The sequence below is a fragment of the Gavialis gangeticus genome, unplaced genomic scaffold (assembly GCF_001723915.1).
Source record: "Gavialis gangeticus isolate Ggan-Ray unplaced genomic scaffold, GavGan_comp1, whole genome shotgun sequence".
In the NCBI taxonomy this organism is placed as follows: domain Eukaryota; kingdom Metazoa; phylum Chordata; order Crocodylia; family Gavialidae; genus Gavialis; species Gavialis gangeticus.
The window spans coordinates 5,019,106-5,029,787 of NW_017729013.1; the positions used below are offsets into that span (position 1 = coordinate 5,019,106).

General features: G+C 46.6%; 1 protein-coding gene across 10 annotated transcripts in view; it reads right to left on the minus strand.

Moving 5' to 3' along the window:
* The window catches only part of GTF2IRD1 (GTF2I repeat domain containing 1), a 210,023-nt gene that overhangs the window by 45,694 nt on the left and 153,647 nt on the right, over window positions 1–10,682 (minus strand). For all 10 annotated transcript variants that reach the window (XM_019511404.1, XM_019511407.1, XM_019511406.1 and 7 more), the window contains 5 exons: window positions 7,867–8,050; window positions 5,862–5,920; window positions 5,555–5,620; window positions 2,653–2,736; window positions 1,091–1,274 (listed from right to left, as the gene is read on the minus strand). In XM_019511404.1, the coding sequence (XP_019366949.1) occupies window positions 1,091–1,274; window positions 2,653–2,736; window positions 5,555–5,620; window positions 5,862–5,920; window positions 7,867–8,050 (577 nt within the window). The remainder of the gene's footprint in view (window positions 1–1,090; window positions 1,275–2,652; window positions 2,737–5,554; window positions 5,621–5,861; window positions 5,921–7,866; window positions 8,051–10,682) is intronic.

Below are 10,682 nucleotides of genomic sequence, written 5' to 3' on the forward strand. Positions count from 1 at the left end.
CTAAAACATTTTCTCCAGATCTTCAATAATTTCTACAGATCTTTTTTATACCTGCTCCAGTTTTTATCATCCCATTTAAAATGTGGCTAATAAAAAAAGTGTAGTATTCCAATATAATTTTCATTGTCGTTGTTTACAGTATTAAAATATCTCTCACTTTCTGCTTATTGCTCCCATGGCTATACATCCAAGGATCACATTATTATTTTTTGCAACAGCATAGAATAGGTGGTAATAGAGCCCAGGTCTCCTCAGTGCCAGTCCAGTGCCAAATCCACTCACTGCCACTGCCACTGCAACACGTGGGCATGATAAGCCAATGGAGGACTGGTCCACTGAAAGCTTTCCGTCAACTTTGCATCTTCTTCCCGATTTCAGTGGGCTTTAGATCTCCTTATCACACCATTTCTAATGGTTCTGAGGCCCATGGTTTTGTTTTTGTGAAAGGAATGAATATATTCAGCTTCCCTCCACCCCACCACGCTTCCTCCCTACAGCTGCTATTGCTAACCCCAGCCATTGCTCGCTGGCTGATTTCCTGTCGGCCATGCAGCTGGTATGACACAAAACTCAACTGACCCAGCACAGTGTGTTGTATTAAAAACATTTTTTGGATGCTCAAAATTTCATAAAGTAGTAGGAGCTCCTAGTGGAACATCCCTCATGACTTCTCAAGCACCCCTGCAGTGACTGAAGACAAAGGGAGAGAGGTTTTCATTTCCTTTTCTTGGATATTTACACCAAGACTTATTTTTAATGTGACCTGACCCTCTTAGGCAGGCAGCAAGTGCATAGAAAGGAAGGAGAGGAAAAGGAGGAGAAACCTATATTTTACAGCTCACTTCTCTCAGTCAAATTGTTAACTGCCAACTTAATTGTTGTCTCTCAGCAGGATGGAAGCCTGTGTCATTAGGGTGTATTTATAGCTGTTTCCCTGATGGTGACTGGCAGCACATGTGACAGATTTAGGCCCAGAGACTTCAGTTCAGAATAGACGCACACACTGGTCACTGGCACAGGGTCCATGTCCTGGGGTCCCCCCGCCTCGCCCTCCTCCAGCTGTGCGGTAGGCAGCCCTCAGGGAACATACCTTGTTACAGTGAACTTGATTTTATCAGCCACGGCTAATATTCGCTCCAGGTTCTGGGAGCCAAAGGTGCATGGTTTCCTGAACGGGATTCCAGGAGGCAGCCCCTCGATAATCACTGACCCGGGATTGCTTTTAATCCGCTTGTATGGCACTTGTACTGGGTACTTGATCCCCAAGGCCTCACCTGGGAGAAAGACAAACCAAACACACCCATGACGTTTGGGATTCATGCATGATTTCCAGTATCAGGTCCAGTCTTGCAACGCCTGGTTTTCCATAAGCGCGCACACAATCCCCTCGTGGTATGCTGGCATTGTAGAAACAATGTGTGAGCTGCTTAATGGAGCATGTCAATCACTAGATCAAGGACCAACATTTTCAGGCCATCACCATGGGGACGATCAGGACGGAATGGTCCCAAAGCAACTAGTGAGTGCACAGAGCTCCAGCACAGTGACGAGCTGATGAAGCAAAGGAGAGGCAATTAGGGAGCTAAAGCTAAATTAAAAAAAAAATAAAGACAGCTGAAGAGGATGATCATGCAACAAGGCAGGTTGAATGGGAGGTCAGCGCTGTTCACTTTGGGACACTGTTTGGACCTAAACTTCCAGTCCATTTTTCTTCCCCTGTGTCCGTCTGCAGGAGCTGGCGCAGCAACTTCCTCCCAAGAACGTACCATTTCATGGTGGATGGTAGAGAGTGCTCCTGATGCAGACTTCCTGCAAGTTTGGAGAATAAGGTTGGGGGAGGGGGAGGGGGTGGAGGGCACTGATCCAGGATGTGGGAGACGTACGTTGGCTTTGGTTCCCTTCTCTGCCCCAGACCTCCTGCATGATCCTCAGGGAAGTCAAATATTCTCTCTGTGCCTCAGTTCCTCATCTATAACATGGGTATAATAGCCCTCCCCTACCAATATGTGAAAGATTCTGATGTCTTCAGGCACAGTGGTAATAGGGGGCCGATTAGTCCCCTGCATAGGCCCGACAAGGTGGCCACTAGAAATGCACAGCAAATAGGAGAAACGGGTCTGCAGGGCTCAGCCATGCCCTGATGAATGGCTGATACGCTTTTCCCTCATTCTCTTTGCAATCGTCTCCTCTTCTACACAGTCATTTCCCTCCACCCCCATCTCCAGGCGCTCAGACGCATCCTTCTGGCTCTATAATGCTCTGCTAATGAAATTACCAGCTTTGTTCTTCATAAGGGAAAAAAAAATCTGTGTAGGAACCGCAGGCAGCATTAACAAATGCTGCATTCTCCTAATCATGAGAATCTTCCTTGCTGTGTAAGAGCCACCTACACTACCAATGCTTCAACAAAAGCCACTTATTTCCCTCTTCGGGGAATAGACACATCATTCTGTTCTAATCCATGATGAAGCGCCACGTCCCGCATGTGTCCCACAGAATAACAACTGCTCTAGATGAAAAGAGGAAGATGAATGAAACCACCTAGGGAGAAGTTAGAAAAAGAAAAATTCTGGGGAACAGGGAGATAGAAATGGGGGAGGACAGAGCAGAGACAAAGATTCAGAGGAAACAAAAACCACTTGGATTTCTCACCATATTTCTTATTGAACAGATCCTGGACTTGTTCCCTTAGTGTGTTAGCAATATCTATTCTGGAAAGCCTGGCATCATAATTTTCTGTAAAGTAAAGAAACAATTATGGACTTCTGCTGTTAAATTAAAAGGCACTCTGCGATTTTTAAGTAATACTATTTTCTAATTATAGGAAAGTCCTTATCTTGCAATTAACCAATCTCTGGAGTAGGCCATTCAAAGTCCTTAAGAAAGAAATTCTAAACAGAAATATGTATTTTTCTCCCGTTTCCTAAGAATGCTGATTAAGAACTGCATTAAAGCCAAGATTCAATTAAGGTAATTGCTAACATTAAAAAAGAAAAATCATAAGTAGATACAGAAGTAAACCTAAAACCACACTCTCCAAGAGGCAGGGAGCACTCCGAGCATTTGATCAGAGACAATCACTTGGCAGAACAGGTCCAGAAGTAGTCAGGGACCTGGGTTCTGCAGTCAGCCAGGTGGCTCAGCAGGTCAGTGCCAGGCTGCAGTGCATGACTTCACAGATCCCTGTGGAGAGGACCAAGCCCTGGAAACTTGGGTCCATCAGTTAACATGGGCTGAAAATCTGGCCCTTTGTATTTAAGAACCTCTCCATCCCTCCTTATCACCCCTTTATGAGGTCCCATAAAAGAAGTAGGTCTTATCAAAATCTTTACACCAAGGACCTGAATCAGTATCCCACTAAGAACCCCCGCATCTGCAGAGATGACATGCAAACAGATCAACACCCTCTTTCTGGAGCTGAACAGACATATGCAAAGCTTTGTTATCCAGGGAAGCAACCACTTAGAACAGAACACACCTATTGCTGGAGCACGAGTGCCCGCAGACACGTTTCCCGCTTTCCTAGCAGACCGACGTGCAGGATACCAACTTTCCCGGGCAACGGCCACAAGGAGCCAGAAGCACCGCATCTGTGACATGGCAGGCACTGGGGTCACCACATATAACCACTGCCAACAGAGGGGGTGTTTATACTGGGATTTTGGCCAGTAAACCCTGCTCAGACAGGCTGTGGTAAGTCAGTCAGGACAAGCTACAGAAATCCCAACACGACAACACATGGAGTTCCCTTGTAAGGGTCTCTCATGTACCTAAAGTGCCAAACCAGAATGTCACAGAGCCCAGTATCTGCTCCATTCAGATTCATGGATTTTCCTATTGGTGCACTTTCTTGCACCACATCTGATTTGGGAGTGGCACAAATGGTACCAACAGGACAGTAATTGGTTTGTGCATCTGGCACTTCTGGGAACAGGAAACGGAGGTTTTGGCTTTGGTGGAGCCACGCCTACTTAAACATCTGAATCTGGCTAGCTGCCCGGCCAGTCTCAAGCTTATCTCACTGTTGACCTGATAGATGTGTAGCAGGATTTGCAGATTCAAAAAACCTGACAGGGGCTGCAATGTGAACACTCCCTCAGGAGTCAGTAAAACTAAAGTTAACATGCAACTGTGGGGATATGCCAATGATGCAAACTACGTGCACATGTGAAGGAAACGCTCAGGCTACTGGACACTTACTGTATATAGGAACCATGCACAAATGGGGACCTCCTTAAGGCTACAGCGCAAGCAATACTGTGTGCCCGTTTCTGGACCCAGATTTGAACATGGTAACAGAACAGGAGGAGAAGATCTCACTATTCATCATTATAAACCTGTTCCACATCCACTGGAGTCTCCAACTGACTTGAGGAAGCCTTAGCTCAAGCCTTTAAAGAAACTGCCGTGTTTTAAGGGAATCCATAAGACACATTTAAAACTGAGACCATATTGGGAAGAAAAACAAATGACACTATTCTGTAGGACAGGGCAGAGGGAGGACAGTATAGATATGACCTGCTATGACCGCAGCAGTGCACCACTGAACACTGGTATTTATATATACAGCATAAAGGTGCAAAAGCCACAAAAATGCAAACTCTGGGGCTTGGAGTGCTTAATTATGTGTCTTGCAAGGTCAGATTGAGAGATAATTGAGTCACTTAATTACGGCACATTCCAGAATGCCTCTCAAGCCCTCTGTGTTTGGAGCGATGAAATAACCTCGCCTCTTCTGTGCCTCTGCCCTCATTCAATCCTGCTGTCCTTCCTTTTGATCCAGCCTGTACTATTGCCAAAGTGCTCCCTCTTTCGTCTTTTCCTGCCGATCTCAGCTTTGGGCATTTCCTCTCTCTGCCTGCCAAGTCTTCACAGCCCCCAGGCCAAGAGCTCTGGTCTGGAAACACAGGAGAGCAAGTGCAGCGTTCTCCCAGTGCTGGAAGGCATCGCTTTCTTCACTCATCTCCTCCACCCTCCTGAGCCTGAATGGGATGCTACCCCTGTAGATGCACCAGCCTATCTGGGAAGAAAAATCATCCAGAGGTGAAAGTACCAACCTGGAATTCAACAACTAGGGTTTCAACTCCCTACTCCACAACAGACTTTCTGCATGACTCTGGGCCGGTCGCACAGAACCTCGGGACCTCAGTTTCCCCATGTGGGAAATGAGAGTTACGATATCAGCCTCCCTTACATGGGTGCTACACAGATAGAAATGCTGGTGATTATGACATGGCCAAATACTGTGCTAATGGGGGTTGTAATAGTGCCAAGATGGAAATGGTTCGGTTCTTGCACTCCAAACACCACACTACAACTAGATATTAAGAATAACTAAATGCTAGAGTATTGCTATTTTCTTTCCCTCACTATAGCATAAACCTTGCATTTACTTAAACAAGAGCTCCACAGTCTATGTGCATCCTAAAGCCAACCCTCTCCCCCACCCCTTCCAGGTTTATAGAGGACTGGATCCCCAAGAACTCTTTCATGTACTTCAAATATATTCACACTCACAAGATCTATCCGATTTCCAAAAGCAGCCCAGTCTTACCTTGAAAGCCCTGCCTTTTCGCAGCCTCATCCACCAGGGAGTCACTGGAGTCCCTCTCGCTGGCTGCTAAGATGAGACACAACAGGAAGGCTTAGGACTCTGTGCAACTGAAGCAGCAAATAAGCAGTGGGCTCCTTTTCAAAGGTGCTGAGTGTCTCCGACTTCCACTGTGCTACACAGGTTTGCAGCACTTGCGAAAAGGCAGCCCCAGAGATGATGCAGCGAGGGCACAGTTTTGGCAAATGCTCCAATTCCTTTTATACCACAATTGTACTGCCCTGGTCATCTGCAAAGTTCAAAATCCTACCTTTGGCTCCTGGGCTGTCAGAAGCAGTCTCCTTAATTCCCTCCGCAAGAAGTTCTGGTCTGGAAAACATTGAAAAAGCAGCTGAAGGGTGACTGAGGTACTAGCTCAGTAAACCTTCAAGATTTTACTGCTACAATCCATCACTGAAGATAACGCTCCTACACCCACGAACCCACTAACCATGCCTGGCTCATACAGTTTTAGACTTCTTGCAATATATCAGGGAAAGTTTGGAAATAATTTTTATGCTGGCAAAATCTATGGTGAGCCAATGTAACCCTCCCTCTCCAGGATAAGATTCAGGTCACAACTGCAGAGCATCTGAAATTGCAGGCTATTAACGTCTAAAAGAAACAGTACTCCCAGTTGATAGAAAATGTTCTCCTTGAATATAGTGCCCAGAGGAGCTGGCACCTGGTCAGCAAAGGCCAGAAGAGGCTGCCTACTGTAACAATATTCACACATGCACAGCCACAGAAAGTGAGAGAGTCTGCACAGCCCTGTAGATATAATACAGCTCCTGTCAATACACAGTGCAATACAGATAATTTTCCCCACTGTTTTTCATGATAAGAACAGACCACGATATGCCATTGGAACCTGTTACAAACCCTGGGAGTATTTAGAGAGGCTTCAGGAGACAGAGTTCTTGCAGTGGATGAGACAGAAGTTAAATCCCAAACCCCACTTTCAACCTCACAAATTAAATATGTGGCCAGGTGCCACACAAATCTGTGACCAACTTCTGATTTTCCATTTCAGTTGCTAACCCTGACTTGCTGCTCTCCTCTGCGGGAGAGGCTGTTCCCAGGGGCAGAGTAGCACATTTCTATGGGCCAGAATTAAATGCGTCTCCTTAATGAGCCACAGGATCCAGAGGCTGGAATTAGTCAGCAAGAGGTAGCAAAAGCTATCTGATACATAAATGACAATCAAATGCCCCAATTCTGACCTTAAAGCTAGTAATTAAGCAACACTAGAGAATACATGCCATCTCAGTCAGTCAAGCTTAGCTGTCTTGTCATCAATGTAATTATTCTGGTTTGGGGGGGGAAAAAAAAAATACAGGAACTTAAACTAGATTTAAGTTAAAGTCCTGTAGTTATACCAGCTGGAAGACCGATCAAATCAGGGTGCCCAAATTAAGCAGAGTTAGGCTGGGTTATCATTTGGGTGACAGACCATCAAAATAATACCAGTAGCCTGAAATTTTCAGTCAGCCAAGGTAGTTAGACACCAGGTGGCCACAGAAATTAGTGGGAATTGGAGTTAAAATCACCTTCAGTGGCTTAGGAAATCTGAGGTACTACAGGATCTCTTGGGTGCAATTTAGTAAACTGATTTGCTCCAACCTGATTTGGGCTGCTACAATATCTCACCATTCCCCAGGTCCCTGGTGTTAAGGAAGAGTGACCTCCTGGAGAAGCCGTGATTCAGAAAGGATGCAAAAAGAAGACTCTGACTGCCTATCAACACTGAATATTCATGATGCTTTCCTAAGTGTTTATGGATCAATTATAACTAGGATAGTTGCAGGGTGAATTCCCCCAGCAGTGTGTCCAAAGAATTCTTTAACGGAGGAAAAGTCCTACATTCACCTCAGATTATCAGAGAAACGCAGTTTGTAGAATCAAATGCATTAGTCCCTATTTCCAGAGCAAGTTTTACATTCAGCTCTTCCCTTCCCAAGCATTTGAACCAGAGACTGGAATGTAAAAGGCTTCGTATCCTATTACAAATCTCATAAGCTATTCATTCTGCCCCTCTTCCACCACTCTGTCAAGTTGGCCACCTCTTTACAAAGGTAGGGAGGAAGAGATGGATAATGTTTCTCCTTTTTGGCAACTATTCAAAGTAAAGTAATTTGATCACTCTCGCAGGGCAAATTTATTGAACATGACCGAGCTGCAGGCGCTTTGCAGATCGCTTGGAACAAAAGCTCAGGCAGGAGTTTATCCTGTATTCTTAGTGGTAGGTCCTTGGATGCCAAGAACAGGTGCCTTACCTTTTAATGACAAACTGGATGTTGTTGCTAGCTTGCAATATCTTTTTCAGCTTTGCAATCCCAAAGCAGTTAGGACGTCGGAGTAAGATGCCTTCAGGCAAGCCCACGACAAAGAGGTCTTCTGGATGCATCAGGAACTTGGAATAGGGGACTTTCACAGGCTCTGAAATTCCTATGGCTTTAGCTGAATGAAGATCAAATCTCATTAGTTCATTAGACCTTCAAATTGGGCACATCCCACATTGCGTTTTTGAGTGGCGTGTGCATGTGTGCGTGTGCATGTCAACGTGTGCATGCACGCAGAGGGAGGGCTTGGTATGTTCTATTCCTCATGGGAATACCTCCATGAACCTGACTTGAATCGACCGTGGAGTGCTCTATGGAAGCAACAGAAAAACCTGTTAAATGATCTTGGATTGCCTTTTGAACTTGCTTAACGTAGCATGTAACCAACCTCCCAGCAATATTGTCAGTGGGGTTTCCTTAACCTGCCAGGATAACCCCTAATTCTGTAGAAGAGTATGCTCCATCTCTATCCACTGGTTCTCTGCAACTGCTGACTTCTGATGAGGGAAGTCTGAGCAAAGGGGGAATCGCTGTATAGTGCCAGGTCTGTAGCACAAGTGGGGGTGTTGCAGGTCCCACTCTGCATTGCTGTGGGCATAGCTGATACCACACAGACTGAAACTAGAAACTTCCGAAACTGAAAGCAGAAGCTGCTCAAGCTCTCTAGCTGGAATAGTAACGGACTGCAGTCTGATGCAGGGTTGACCTGATAGCAAGCGTTTACCAGCGGGTTACACAAGTCACATCATGCAATAGGCAGCCTCATTAGTTGACTGAGTTCTGGTGTGACCCCAGAGAACTTATAAACTGTTACAGAACTGGTTGGGTGAATTAATTGCTGGCAAAATGTACCAGACTGACTGGCTGAGCAACTGAAATCCTCTGTTTATCTTAACCACGCTCCACCAACATATATTACTTTGAGGGGAAGAGGCATGTAGGGAGTAAGGAACAGCTCCATCTCCACAATGCAGTTAGTCCCGGACTTCCCTACAGAGACTGCCAACAAAGACGGCAATTAGGAACAGCCATGACAATGGCTCTGTGACACCTGCCCATTAGGAACTGTACTGAAAACCCAAATTCACTGTACTGTACATAGGGATGTGTACAAGATAACAGCCTTCAGGGGGCCTGTAGCAGCTAGTATGTTTTCAGGGGCTGAAGCTACCTGCAGCCAGTAAGCGACTGATTGCAGGCTTGCTAGGAGGACTGGGCCAACTGCAGGGGATAATTACCTGGCATCCAGCAAGCAAAAAGGGCTCCCAAGGAAGGGAGCCAGACTTGGATAGAGCTGCAAGCAAGAGTGGAGTGTGGGGAGGGAGAGAGCCAGCGAGTCAGCTCGTGGAGGAGCCCGGGGATCACACCAGGAGTGCCTCCTCTCCCAGAGGACTGTGAGTGCAGCAGAGGGACTGTAAGTCCCTTTCTTGTGACTGAAGGGACCTGAGAGATAAGCGAGAGAGCAGGCAAGTGGCAGGAGAACCAGGCCCAAGAACTCTCTTTGGGTCTGGGAGAAGACCCTGTGTGATACAAGTGTTAGGTTTTATGGCTTGGGTTGTTTATGCTGACTCCTGCCAGGAGGGAGTTTGCCCCAGAGGAATAAAGATAGTGGGGAAAAAAACTGTAAGCAAGCCTGAAAGTTTGGGTGTTTGAGCAAGCAAATCCCCAAACCCGCTCCAGGGTGCTTATACCCAACAGCACCATAAACTATTCCCAGAGAAAGTGGTGGGGATTTTCCATCATTCATACCAATTCCTGAGCACCTTTGAAAACCTAACAGGCTACTGCAGTCACTACAAAATAAAAACTTTTGATCAAGAAGGAAAAGGAAGCAAAGCAAAGCAAAGCTCCACAACCAGTCACCAAAACTGGGGAAAACCTACCAGGTCCTAATTAAGGCTGATTATTTGGTGTGCAACTCTTTAATAAAATAGTATCACTATTTGTGCAACCCTGCACAAGGATCATTTCCACCTTCTACAACAGTAGCAAACAAAGCAGTTTCAAAAGCGGTTTTCAGCCAGGTCTGACCGCTCACGTTGGTTCCTAGCCCAAATGCAGGACCTCCATCTAACCCAGGAGGTGCACAGCCCCACCAGGGGAGATGCATTGTTGGACCTGGTGCTGGCCACAGGCCTGGTGGGGGGGCTGCGGGTGCTCGACCACCTGGGCGACAGTGATCATCGCCTGCTGGCATTCACCATCCAGCGCAGGGTGGCAAAGGCCTGCAGCAAGGCAGCAGGCCTAGATTTCAGGAGGGCAAACTTCAGTGAGCTAAGGAGAATAGTCGGGGAGATGCTGAGGTCCCGGAGGGGAGGGGAGCCAGGTGTCCAAGGAGAGTGGTCGCTCCTCAAGAAGATGATCCTCTGAGCCCAAAGGGAGGTAATCCCACCACGGATCAAAGGGAGCAGGAGGGTGCAAAAGCCCCCATGGCTCACCAAAAGCATCCAGGAACATCTCCTAGCTAAATGGGAGGCGCACACCCAATGGCAGGGAGGCCATCCCCAGGGAGGACTAGACTGTGGCTGCTCGGGGCTGCAGGGGGGGGCGGTCAGGAAGGCCAAGGCGGAGATGGGACTGGGACTAGCTTCCCAGATCAAGGACAACAAGAAGTCTTTTTTTAAATACATAGGGGGCAAAAAGAAGGTACCGGGTAACGTGAGGCCCCTGCAAGACACGCTAGGAAATTTGGTCATCACACCAGATGACAAAGCTAACCTATTTAACTATTTCTTTGTCTCCATTTTCCT